The 14397-nt window shown below is 38.7% G+C and overlaps 1 protein-coding gene across 1 annotated transcript in view; it reads right to left on the minus strand.

Moving 5' to 3' along the window:
- Window positions 1-2565: 2565 nt before the first annotated feature.
- The window catches only part of trabd2a (TraB domain containing 2A), a 53470-nt gene continuing 41638 nt past the window's right edge, over window positions 2566-14397 (minus strand). Inside the window, exons 6-7 of the mRNA XM_016524031.1 lie at window positions 11666-11851; window positions 2566-2967 (exon numbers count right to left, since the gene is read on the minus strand). Of these exons, the coding sequence (XP_016379517.1) occupies window positions 2784-2967; window positions 11666-11851 (370 nt within the window). The 3' untranslated portion in view covers window positions 2566-2783. The remainder of the gene's footprint in view (window positions 2968-11665; window positions 11852-14397) is intronic.

A 14397-nucleotide genomic window follows, 5' to 3' on the forward strand; every position in this document is an offset into this window, starting at 1 on the left:
ATGTGATTCAGATTCAGAGGAAGATCCAGCTCCGCTCCCTTCTCATGCTCCGGGCTTCATTATTCGGGATTCAGCAATGCTTGTTGTTTTAGGCTTGTTCAGTTTTTATTGGACACATGCTTGTTTCTTCAGGCTCATCTGGTGACTGTTGGTTACATGCTTGAGGGTTAGTCTAATCTGGCCACAGCTTGCTGCTTTAGGCTGGTTTGTTATCTGCTTGTTGTCTAATTCAGATATTGCTATGAGTTGTAAACCTGAGCTGAGCTGGTCAGCTGAAGGCTGGATGTTCTTCAGTAGGTCATTAGTGCGCTAGTTTTGGGATTTGATCATTTCTGGCACTTTGATTCACTTGCTCTCAGTTTGTGTTGGGTCTTTTGGACATATGGTTTGTTTTATTGGGTTTTATCATTGCTCTTATGAATCGAAGGTTGCTTGTTGAGTTCTATCCAGAATCAGTGTTGGTAATGCATTACAGGTAACGCGAGTACTTTTTTAAAGTAACTAGTAAAGGAATGCATTACTTTTTAATTTAGAAGGAAATATCAGAGTTACTTTTTCAAATAAGTAACAGCAGTTACTTTGTTTCCATGTGTTGAGTGACAGCTCTGGTGTTGTCATGGTGACAGAAATCAGGAGTAAGTGCAGAGCGTTGTGTGTGAACATGATCTTACTGTAGTTCTAGACTAAATATCAACATGTGTTTACTCATCTCACTGCACAAAAACACATTCAGTGTTCCTCAAAATCAATAAAAACAGTCAAATGCAAACTCAGAATATTATACAAACCTGCAACAATTAAACATGTTAAATAAGACAAATATCATTTATGTATTTAATCCTATTTTATTAACCAAAGTCTTTGCTACTGACCTTCGATGATGGAATTTAACCATACCAATAATGCGGCAGCAAGATTAATCTTTAATGAGCCGAAAAGAATGCACGTCACACCTCTGTTCATCAGTTTGCTCTGGCTACCAGTAGCTGCTCGCATAGAATTCAAGGCATTAATGTTTGCCTACAAAACCACCACTGGCTCTGCACCCATTTACCTAAATAAAAAAAACGTCCCTTTTAGACTTTTTATACTCTATTTATTTACTAACTGCTTGCTTTCTTTAAAAAAAAAAAAACACTAGCTTTATTCTTTTTGTATTCTATCTTTGTTTTCTTTTTATTTATTATATAATTAAAGAAAAAAACCTTGCTACGTGTACTGTGTTAAGCTAACTGAGACTTGTTATAGCACTTGTGTTATTGTTGCTCTTTTGTTGGTTTTGATTGCTTCTATTGTCCTCATTTGTAAGTTGCTTTGGATAAAAGCGTCTGCTAAATGACTAAATGTAAAAGTAATAAGCAAAAGTAACACATTTGTGTTTTATTTGAGTGATTGCTGAATAGTGCTGAACTTTCTTCTCCTGCGTCATATTCTTCATGAGATAGTTTGAGCTGCGCCCTCTACTGTACAGACGAGAATTTACATTTCCTTCAGCCTGAGGCGCATTCACTTCACTTTTGGTGTGAAAAGGGTTTTTACATTAGTAAAAGAAGAACTTTTTAATATTAAAAACAAACAAGCAAGCCCTGCCCAGATTTAAAAAGTAACTCAAAAGTAAAATAACGCATTTCTTTCCATAAAATTAACTAAGTAATGCAATTAGTTACTTTTTTAGTGAGTAACGCAATATTGTAATGCATTACTTTTAAAAGTACCTTTCCCCAACTCTGTCCAGATTCATACAGCAATCTAAACCGTGTGCTAATTATAAATGATCTCTGACAGCAGAGATTTGGACTGAACTAAGGGTTTACTACAGCCAAACACACACATTTACAGAAAATTATCATTCAGATGCTCTCATAACTGTGTTCGGTTTGTATTTGACATCCATTAGAAATATCTGATCTCAGATCAGCTCTCACAACCCAGCTATGGTAATAACCACAATGTTTTTGTTAGTGACGAATGATTTACAAAGAAACATCCTTTCACACATTCATTGGCAGCCAGAAATAAACCATCCCATTGGTCTTATGATTTATTTTAAAGAGCATAATAAAAGATCTCGTCCAAAGAGTCGCGGCGCCAGTCGTTGGTTCAAGAAGAACCTGATGAGGAACAGAACATCTATATTCATCTTTCCTTTGGAGAACCTTGAACTAGATAAATACTTTATTTCTTGTAACATCATAGACAAACATAATTACTGTAACGTCACAAACACCAGATATGATTTACATTGTATCATTCTGTCATAAACAACCACATAAACACATTTACATCAACTAACACTATCTATTCAATAAATTAAATGACTCATTTCTATGTCATAAACACAACATTTTAAACAATCATCAAATGCATGAAGTTGACAGATAGAAGAAGAAACTCAACGGGCCTCTGACGTGAAACTGGCTTCTGCACAAATCACTTGTAAATCTGCTTTTCTGTAAAAAGTGTCACTGAACTGAAGGAAGTGATTTGATTTCTAAGGTTTTACAAACAGAAATTCGCTGCTGCTGTTTCATGATTGAGGCCAGTTAAGCTGGTTAGTAGCTGATTTAGTCTAAAAAATATAATGACTCTTCTTTATATATTTATAAAATAAGTGAACAAACAAATGCTTTATTCAAAACTCTACATCTATAATACATCTGATTTGCAAGGAAGTGATTCTTCAAGAGCTGAAGTGAAGCGGTTGATTAGTCCAGCATGAAGCAGGCGGCGGCTCAGAGTCTGTGAGGTTCAGGGTTAAACTCGAACCTGCAGCTCATCAGACGTCATGAAAGCAGCAGCAGCAGGATCTGAACACACAGAGCCGTCGCAGTGAGGGCGGGGCTCCAGGAGGAGGAGCCTGAGAACGTCCTGTGCTGATTGGCTCTGCCGTGCTCCTGTGGGTGTGTCTGGACTGGGATGTAACCGTTGATGATGCGGACGACAGGAGGCGGAGCCTCAGCCGTCACACTGCGAGAAACGAGAGAGAGATCATGAGAAACGCACGCCTTCATCATCATCATCATCATCTAATGGTTATCCAAATCCAATGTACAACATCTGACATACAGTGAAAATGTTGAATGATATATTTCTACTCCAGTGTGTTCAAAATCAAAAATGCTCTCTCTAGAGTTATTTTTCTAGCTGACTATCAAGTTTATGGTCATTGAATGTTTTTTTCTGAGTTAAATGTGACGTTACGTGACATTATTGATCTGAAGCTGTTTTATTGACGTCTTTCTGCGGTTGAAACACCGATCGATCGATTACATGATTCATGATTCATTTCAGTGAGTTGTTCTGTTTCTTCTGATGTTCATTCAGGTTTATTTGGTGCTGTAACTAGTAGTAAAGAGGAAGAGATTATTAGTGATCTGTCAGCACACACAGGGCTCGACGCTTACTTTTCTTTTTAGGAGCACTTGTGCTCCTAATTTAAAAAATTTAGGAGCACTTAAAGAGCAGCAAAACCAGTTAGTGACAGAAGTGACAGAATTTGAAAGCTGAGACTTTGTTTCATGTCAAAAGTAACAAAGCTTGTGAATGTTTCATCAAGTTTTGTTCACGTCAACTCAAAACTGCACAGATCTGTTCTTGGGATTTAAGAATTGATACTGGTTCATCAAAATGAGAATTGATTAAAATCAATAAAACAATATTTTTTCAACCCAGCCCTAACCATCATCATCTAACGACTATCCAAATCCAATTTGAAACATTTGCCAGATTTCAATCCGAGCAGTGAAATGTGGAGGAGTCGGTCGAATCTGAAGATGGTTCCCCGTCACTCAGATCTATCGCAGGACTGCGCCTCTACAGCTGAAACATCAGCCGCTTCAGTGTTTTTAGAAGAACTCCACCTGCAGATCCTCAGGGTTTCTGATGGAGTCACGTGTGTTTACAGCAGCACCGTCTTCAGTCACGTGAGCGTCTGAAATCTGCTAGTTTATGAAATATGAAGAAGGAGGCAGGGAAAGTAAATGGAGTCTGTCAGAGCTGCTGAGACGGACGGGGAACACAAATAAAGAGTTTGAGGATTTCATTTCCGTCCTCCATCTGTGTCAACACGCGTGTGTGAGCGTCTGTGGACGCGATGAAATCCAGAGACGCGTGATTCTGTCTGTTCGGGACCTGCGGCCTGTTTCCCTCCACGGGTTCAAACAAATGAAGTCTATATTCAGCACCCTGTGTTTGTTTTGACCGTCTGGGACCCGCTTGGCTTTCATAAACAGTTTATTAAAGAAATATTTTTTTTACTCAGAATTACGTGGGCGACTGTAAAAAGTAAATTCAAGCAAGTTTCCAGAACACGGTTCAGGCTCGGCAGAGAACATGTCGTGTGGGATTTGACACGGGAACAAGAATCAGTCTGTTCAAAAACTGATTGGTGTAAATTAAATATAGCTCATACAGATGGAGAATTCTGGAACCAGATGCTTCATTTCCAGCACAGAGGACAGTCAGTCTGAGATTCTCAGTCAGGATCTGTGTTTGGAAATAATGCCACTCGTGTTCATTAATGAACTGCACTGAATGATATTCAGCAGGTTGTGACGCGTCTCGAGAATCAGACGAGTATGTTCAGCGTTTCTCTGCAGCAGGTGAGGACTCATGTCGGGACAGATGCGGCTGAAGTGCTCCGGGCGTCTCGCAGGAGTCTCCCCTCAGACTCGCAGCCGCTCCGGCCGACACTCGAGACGCAGCCGCAGGCCAAATCCAGCGTCCGTAATCCCAGCCGTCATCCAGTTATCCTTCCCACAGTACACCAGAACCGCTGAGGAAGCCCATCCGCTCCCATACAGACGTGTTTAACCGGTTACTGACCTCCACCAACAGAGTATTATCAGTAACCATAAAACCATTAAACAATTCTTTACTTCAAATAAGATCAACATTAACTGAAATTAAATAAAAATAGAATAAATAAAACGTAAAAATAGGCATATTTTATAACAACGAACTAATAAAAATGACAAAAAAAAACACAAAACCTCAACTAAACATTTAAATGAAAACCGTAAACATAAAAATAAAATTTAAAACATTAACAAAAATATTAAACTATTTTATTTTAGGCTAAATATACTAAAAATAAAAACTATAGGCATGTTTAAAAACAAACTTGAACTAAAATTTGAAATACTAAGTACTAAAATAAACTAAAAAGTTACAAATGTATAATAAAAATAATATATGTGTATTTAAAAAAAACAATAATGGCAAACACATAAAACAAAACAAACTAAAATTTAAATGAAAACAGAAAATCTAAAAATGAAATTTTATTTATAATTACAAAAACTATGTTCCATTTTAGAGATTTTACTAACTATAAGTAACTTGTCAACTAGCAATCATTAGAGTATTAGTGACTGTCTGCTTAATATCTGCTAACATTTGATTTTGATGGACATTCAACTAGTCACATTGCAAGTACAAGTCAACTTATTCTACTAGCCCTAACCTAACAGTCTATGGGCCAGTTTTACTAACAGCTTACGCCAGTGCAAACCGTTCAAATAAAAATAGTTAAAATAGTACTGTCAGGTTTTACTAAAGACGCGCAGTGACGAATAAGTGCTGAAAAGGCATGGACACAGTTATTTTTGCGCCTGACTTTATTGAATATGCATTTCTAGGAGTTTATCTAAAAACTTATGGGCGGAGAGTATTCAAATACGCAAGGCATTTTACTCTTTTATTTGCGCCATTATTTAACGCCCAAATAAAGCATTTTGTGCTTGAAATGCCTGCAATTATTGTTGCTAGAGGAGGCACCGCAGAGATGAGAGAGGATTTTTTCCACACAAGAACTCCACCTGCAGATCCTCAGGGTTTCTGATGGAGTCACGTGTGTTTACAGCAGCACCGTCTTCAGTCACGTGAGCGTCTGAAATCTGCTAGTTTATGAAATATGAAGAAGGAGGCAGGGAAAGTAAATGGAGTCTGTCAGAGCTGCTGAGACGGACGGGGAACACAAATAAAGAGTTTGAGGATTTCATTTCCGTCCTCCATCTGTGTCAACACGCGTGTGTGAGCGTCTGTGGACGCGATGAAATCCAGAGACGCGTGATTCTGTCTGTTCGGGACCTGCGGCCTGTTTCCCTCCACGGGTTCAAACAAATGAAGTCTATATTCAGCACCCTGTGTTTGTTTTGACCGTCTGGGACCCGCTTGGCTTTCATAAACAGTTTATTAAAGAAATATTTTTTTTACTCAGAATTACGTGGGCGACTGTAAAAAGTAAATTCAAGCAAGTTTCCAGAACACGGTTCAGGCTCGGCAGAGAACATGTCGTGTGGGATTTGACACGGGAACAAGAATCAGTCTGTTCAAAAACTGATTGGTGTAAATTAAATATAGCTCATACAGATGGAGAATTCTGGAACCAGATGCTTCATTTCCAGCACAGAGGACAGTCAGTCTGAGATTCTCAGTCAGGATCTGTGTTTGGAAATAATGCCACTCGTGTTCATTAATGAACTGCACTGAAGGATATTCAGCAGGTTGTGACGCGTCTCGAGAATCAGACGAGTATGTTCAGCGTTTCTCTGCAGCAGGTGAGGACTCATGTCGGGACAGATGCGGCTGAAGTGCTCCGGGCGTCTCGCAGGAGTCTCCCCTCAGACTCGCAGCCGCTCCGGCCGACACTCGAGACGCAGCCGCAGGCCAAATCCAGCGTCCGTAATCCCAGCCGTCATCCAGTTATCCTTCCCACAGTACACCAGAACCGCTGAGGAAGCCCATCCGCTCCCATACAGACGTGTTTAACCGGTTACTGACCTCCACCAACAGAGTATTATCAGTAACCATAAAACCATTAAACAATTCTTTACTTCAAATAAGATCAACATTAACTGAAATTAAATAAAAATAGAATAAATAAAACGTAAAAATAGGCATATTTTATAACAACGAACTAATAAAAATGACAAAAAAAAACACAAAACCTCAACTAAACATTTAAATGAAAACCGTAAACATAAAAATAAAATTTAAAACATTAACAAAAATATTAAACTATTTTATTTTAGGCTAAATATACTAAAAATAAAAACTATAGGCATGTTTAAAAACAAACTTGAACTAAAATTTGAAATACTAAGTACTAAAATAAACTAAAAAGTTACAAATGTATAATAAAAATAATATATGTGTATTTAAAAAAAACAATAATGGCAAACACATAAAACAAAACAAACTAAAATTTAAATGAAAACAGAAAATCTAAAAATGAAATTTTATTTATAATTACAAAAACTATGTTCCATTTTAGAGATTTTACTAACTATAAGTAACTTGTCAACTAGCAATCATTAGAGTATTAGTGACTGTCTGCTTAATATCTGCTAACATTTGATTTTGATGGACATTCAACTAGTCACATTGCAAGTACAAGTCAACTTATTCTACTAGCCCTAACCTAACAGTCTATGGGCCAGTTTTACTAACAGCTTACGCCAGTGCAAACCGTTCAAATAAAAATAGTTAAAATAGTACTGTCAGGTTTTACTAAAGACGCGCAGTGACGAATAAGCGCTGAAAAGGCATGGACACAGTTATTTTTGCGCCTGACTTTATTGAATATGCATTTCTAGGAGTTTATCTAAAAACTTATGGGCGGAGAGTATTCAAATACGCAAGGCATTTTACTCTTTTATTTGCGCCATTATTTAACGCCCAAATAAAGCATTTTGTGCTTGAAATGCCTGCAATTATTGTTGCTAGAGGAGGCACCGCAGAGATGAGAGAGGATTTTTTCCACACGTATTAATTTATTTTGAATGCCAGAAGAACACATTATCCCAACATATCGATTGCAAAGCCATGTTATTTTTAATTTGCTTTAGGAAATAAGAGACGACTTTGAACCCTCAACTAGGAGTCACGCAATACCAGCTCTATCAAAACTTACAGCAAGCCTTCATTTCTTGGCCTCCGGTTCTTTTCATCGTACTGTGGCTTCTTTATTCTTTATTTGTGACTACGCTAGTTTGCGCTGCGCTTGGTATATTGCGTTGGTCGATATGTAAATGAGATGTTACGTCTGTTGTTAGTAAATCACCCGCAGAAATTTCCACGCTCATCAGCGCTGTTTTGGAACTGCGCTCTGGCCCGAATACTCTCAGGAGAGTTAGTTGACATGTAGTTACTCATAGGTACTCGCAGGCCTCTCAGAAACGCTGGTAGTTTGTGAATGGTGTTGGGGAGCAGGTTTGTGCTGGTCTCACCTCTCCTCCATCTTCAAACAAATGAAGTCTATATTCAGCACCCTGTGTTTGTTTTGACCGTCTGGGACCCGCTTGGCTTTCATAAACAGTTTATTAAAGAAATATTTTTTTTACTCAGAATTACGTGGGCGACTGTAAAAAGTAAATTCAAGCAAGTTTCCAGAACACGGTTCAGGCTCGGCAGAGAACATGTCGTGTGGGATTTGACACGGGAACAAGAATCAGTCTGTTCAAAAACTGATTGGTGTAAATTAAATATAGCTCATACAGATGGAGAATTCTGGAACCAGATGCTTCATTTCCAGCACAGAGGACAGTCAGTCTGAGATTCTCAGTCAGGATCTGTGTTTGGAAATAATGCCACTCGTGTTCATTAATGAACTGCACTGAAGGATATTCAGCAGGTTGTGACGCGTCTCGAGAATCAGACGAGTATGTTCAGCGTTTCTCTGCAGCAGGTGAGGACTCATGTCGGGACAGATGCGGCTGAAGTGCTCCGGGCGTCTCGCAGGAGTCTCCCCTCAGACTCGCAGCCGCTCCGGCCGACACTCGAGACGCAGCCGCAGGCCAAATCCAGCGTCCGTAATCCCAGCCGTCATCCAGTTATCCTTCCCACAGTACACCAGAACCGCTGAGGAAGCCCATCCGCTCCCATACAGACGTGTTTAACCGGTTACTGACCTCCACCAACAGAGTATTATCAGTAACCATAAAACCATTAAACAATTCTTTACTTCAAATAAGATCAACATTAACTGAAATTAAATAAAAATAGAATAAATAAAACGTAAAAATAGGCATATTTTATAACAACGAACTAATAAAAATGACAAAAAAAAACACAAAACCTCAACTAAACATTTAAATGAAAACCGTAAACATAAAAATAAAATTTAAAACATTAACAAAAATATTAAACTATTTTATTTTAGGCTAAATATACTAAAAATAAAAACTATAGGCATGTTTAAAAACAAACTTGAACTAAAATTTGAAATACTAAGTACTAAAATAAACTAAAAAGTTACAAATGTATAATAAAAATAATATATGTGTATTTAAAAAAAACAATAATGGCAAACACATAAAACAAAACAAACTAAAATTTAAATGAAAACAGAAAATCTAAAAATGAAATTTTATTTATAATTACAAAAACTATGTTCCATTTTAGAGATTTTACTAACTATAAGTAACTTGTCAACTAGCAATCATTAGAGTATTAGTGACTGTCTGCTTAATATCTGCTAACATTTGATTTTGATGGACATTCAACTAGTCACATTGCAAGTACAAGTCAACTTATTCTACTAGCCCTAACCTAACAGTCTATGGGCCAGTTTTACTAACAGCTTACGCCAGTGCAAACCGTTCAAATAAAAATAGTTAAAATATTACTGTCAGGTTTTACTAAAGACGCGCAGTGACGAATAAGTGCTGAAAAGGCATGGACACAGTTATTTTTGCGCCTGACTTTATTGAATATGCATTTCTAGGAGTTTATCTAAAAACTTATGGGCGGAGAGTATTCAAATACGCAAGGCATTTTACTCTTTTATTTGCGCCATTATTTAACGCCCAAATAAAGCATTTTGTGCTTGAAATGCCTGCAATTATTGTTGCTAGAGGAGGCACCGCAGAGATGAGAGAGGATTTTTTCCACACGTATTAATTTATTTTGAATGCCAGAAGAACACATTATCCCAACATATCGATTGCAAAGCCATGTTATTTTTAATTTGCTTTAGGAAATAAGAGACGACTTTGAACCCTCAACTAGGAGTCACGCAATACCAGCTCTATCAAAACTTACAGCAAGCCTTCATTTCTTGGCCTCCGGTTCTTTTCATCGTACTGTGGCTTCTTTATTCTTTATTTGTGACTACGCTAGTTTGCGCTGCGCTTGGTATATTGCGTTGGTCGATATGTAAATGAGATGTTACGTCTGTTGTTAGTAAATCACCCGCAGAAATGTCCACGCTCATCAGCGCTGTTTTGGAATTGCGCTCTGGCCCGAATACTCTCAGGAGAGTTAGTTGACATGTAGTTACTCATAGGTACTCGCAGGCCTCTCAGAAACGCTGGTAGTTTGTGAATGGTGTTGGGGAGCAGGTTTGTGCTGGTCTCACCTCTCCTCCATCCGCACCCAGAGGTCGTTGAACTGACGATGGCGCTGCTTCTTCTGCTTGTTGCGGCGCTTCTTCTTCAGCTTGTGCTCCACCTTCTCCAGGAGCTCCAGGAGATGCGGTTCCTCGTCCTCCTGAAGTTCTCGGCTCTCGTGGAGGAACGGCTCCAGCTCTCCGGACCTTCTGCCGCTGCGAAGACAGAACAACGCTTTCATACAGAGTCAGACACAGACCCGCTCCGAGACGCTAAAGCAGAAGATGACAGCCGAGACTGGATTTGTTGACGCTCATCTGTGACCCTGGAGCACAAAAGCAGCCAAATATTATCCTATCCTAACAAACCATACATCAATGGAAAGCTTATTTATTATATATGTATAAATCTCAATTTTGAAAAATTTACACTTAAGACTGGTTTTGTGCTCCAGGGTCACATATATTTAAAAAACACGCTTTAGTTCAGAGACGGTGGCGTCTCTTCATAAGGGTGAAGGTCTGAATACACGGAACGCTCAAATGCCTTTCACTGGCTTTTGGTTTGAAATAAAAACACTGAATGTGATTGACTGGTTAGTAAAGCAATAAAATATAGACCTTAAAGAGACAGTTCACCCAAAAATGAAAACTGTCATCTTTTACTCTCCCTCAAGTTGTTCCAAACCTGTACGAGTTTCTCTCTTCTGCTGAACACAAAAGAAGATATTCTGAAGCATGTAGGGAACCAGACAGTTGACGGTAGCCATTGATTTCTTTTTTTATACCGTGTAAGTCAATGGGGATCAGAAACGGTTTGGTCACCAACATTCTTCAAAATATCTTCTTTTGAAGAAAGACCCTAGTCAAGAAGTTATACATTTGGAATACATTTATTTCATGAAGTATAGTTCAAATCTATTAACATATTTATTGACATATCGCTTGAGACTTATTGATATAAAATAATAATTAAACTTTATTTGGAGTACTACTTGTGCACAATGCACATTTCTTAATATTAAGCCTAAAATGTGTTTTAATGTAATGAGGACTATATGATCTTTGAATAATATCGATCTTTAAATGCAAGATATTTAAAGTGTACCTGAAGTGTTACTTCACTATATCTTTAGTTGGACTTCCGCACAATTAAAGTTCATTAAGCACAAAATTAGTTGTTCCAATTTAGCAGAGCAGTTTAGTATAGTAATAGTACAATTGCAGGGTATTTTTAATAAGTACATAAATATGTAAATGTAGTATACTTAGCATAAAATAAAGGTATTTCAAATATGTGAATGGTGTTGTGGAGCAGGTTTTCGCTGGTCTCACCTCTCCTCCATCCGCACCCAGAGGTCGTTGAACTGACGATGGCGCTGCTTCTTCTGCTTGTTGCGGCGCTTCTTCTTCAGCTTGTGCTCCACCTTCTCCAGGAGCTCCAGGAGATGCGGTTCCTCGTCCTCCTGAAGTTCTCGGCTCTCGTGGAGGAACGGCTCCAGCTCTCCGGACCTTCTGCCGCTGCGAAGACAGAACAACGCTTTCATACAGAGTCAGACACAGACCCGCTCCGAGACGCTAAAGCAGAAGATGACAGCCGAGACTGGATTTGTTGACGCTCATCTGTGACCCTGGAGCACAAAAGCAGCCAAATATTATCCTATCCTAACAAACCATACATCAATGGAAAGCTTATTTATTATATATGTATAAATCTCAATTTTGAAAAATTTACACTTAAGACTGGTTTTGTGCTCCAGGGTCACATATATTTAAAAAACACGCTTTAGTTCAGAGACGGTGGCGTCTCTTCATAAGGGTGAAGGTCTGAATACACGGAACGCTCAAATGCCTTTCACTGGCTTTTGGTTTGAAATAAAAACACTGAATGTGATTGACTGGTTAGTAAAGCAATAAAATATAGACCTTAAAGAGACAGTTCACCCAAAAATGAAAACTGTCATCTTTTACTCTCCCTCAAGTTGTTCCAAACCTGTACGAGTTTCTCTCTTCTGCTGAACACAAAAGAAGATATTCTGAAGCATGTAGGGAACCAGACAGTTGACGGTAGCCATTGATTTCTTTTTTTATACCGTGTAAGTCAATGGGGATCAGAAACGGTTTGGTCACCAACATTCTTCAAAATATCTTCTTTTGAAGAAAGACCCTAGTCAAGAAGATATACATTTGGAATACATTTATTTCATGAAGTATAGTTCAAATCTATTAACATATTTATTGACATATCGCTTGAGACTTATTGATATAAAATAATAATTAAACTTTATTTGGAGTACTACTTGTGCACAATGCACATTTCTTAATATTAAGCCTAAAATGTGTTTTAATGTAATGAGGACTATATGATCTTTGAATAATATCGATCTTTAAATGCAAGATATTTAAAGTGTACCTGAAGTGTTACTTCACTATATCTTTAGTTGGACTTCCGCACAATTAAAGTTCATTAAGCACAAAATTAGTTGTTCCAATTTAGCAGAGCAGTTTAGTATACTAAAAGTACAATTGCAGGGTATTTTTAATAAGTACATAAATATGTAAATGTAGTATACTTAGCATAAAATAAATGTATTTGAAATACATTTTAGTATATTTATTTTTCACTAGGGGAAACCTGAGGTCGATAAATAATCATTTTTGGTTGAACTGTCCCTTTAAAGGTCTAAATGAAGTTGTGATCTTTGAATAAGAATGCAAGAATTCAGTTCAGAAGAACTTGAGTCAGTCAAATGTATTTGTATAGTGCCTTCACAACATAATATAATATCTTAATATCTTCATGCATTATAGTCAGATTTATCAGATTAGAAATGTAGGATAATACAGTTTTTGTGACAATATCAACAATCAAGCAGTTGATTTGCTATATAGTGTATATCGCGTATGAGTGTACTGTATGTATGTGGATAAAACTTTCTATGACGAGCAGAGTAAACTCCTCTAAATAACACTCGACAGTCGCTGGATTGGTTTGCAGTGAATGAGTCGCTGTCGTTCCCAGCGTCTGCTTCCTCCATCTGCTCCTGATCAAACCTCTCCGACTGCTAAAGCATCGCAGGAATTTATGACAAATGCAAATAAGCTGCACGTTTTTATAATGGAACTTTCCGGACCTCGGGTTTCCAGTGTCTACTTCCATCTGCCAGTCCATTCATTTGAGATGGAAACGATGCTGTGATAGAAGGAGGGATTGTTTCTGCTGATGATGGACGGGTTAATCGGACTGATGAGGGCACAGTGCAGGAACATGAGCGCTGATGATGAGATGAAGCAGACTATTTAACAGTGTGGAAGCTTCTGCCAAATGTGTCTCCGTGGGTCCTGCACACTGTAGAAAAAGGTTACCTCATTCATTCAGTTCTCCTCCGCCTCGTTTCAATGGGGTGATCCCCACTCTGGTGGGCCCCGAGCAGGCTCTGGTAATGGAACAAGAAGTAAACACTCTCTTGAGGAAGGAGGCCATCGAGGTGGTCCCTCCTCTCGACAGAGAGTCCGGGTTCTACAGCTGGTACTTCATCGTTCCAAAGAAGGATGGGAGGTTGCGTGCCATTTTAGATCTGCATCAGTTGAACCGCTCAGTCATGTGGCTGAAGTTCAGGATGCTCACACTCAAACAAGTCGTGTCTCAGATCAGGTCTGAGGACTGGGCTGTCACGATCGATCTAAAAGATGCATCGGTCGCCATCTCACATAGCACATCAACTGCCTCGAGATGCTGGCCGTGTTTCAAGCACTGAGACACTTCCTCCTGGACCTAAGAGGCCACCATGTGTTGGTGCGCACCGACAACACAGCGGTGGTCTCTAACATCAACCACCAGGAACACAGGAAGTTCCTGAGGTTTACTTTCGGGGGCGAAGCTTACCAATATCGGGTTCTTCCGTTCGGCCTTGCACTCTCCCCCCGCACTTTCACCAAGTGTGTGGATGCTGCTGTGGCTCCACTGCAACTCCAGGGCATCCGCATACTCAATTATAGTTACGATTGGTTAATACTAGCTTCGAGATTTCGTTCTCGCCCATATGAAAGAGCTGGGGTTAAGACTA

The sequence above is a fragment of the Sinocyclocheilus rhinocerous genome, unplaced genomic scaffold, assembly GCF_001515625.1.
Source record: "Sinocyclocheilus rhinocerous isolate Xijiao unplaced genomic scaffold, SAMN03320098_v1.1 scaffold991, whole genome shotgun sequence".
NCBI lineage: Eukaryota > Metazoa > Chordata > Actinopteri > Cypriniformes > Cyprinidae > Sinocyclocheilus > Sinocyclocheilus rhinocerous.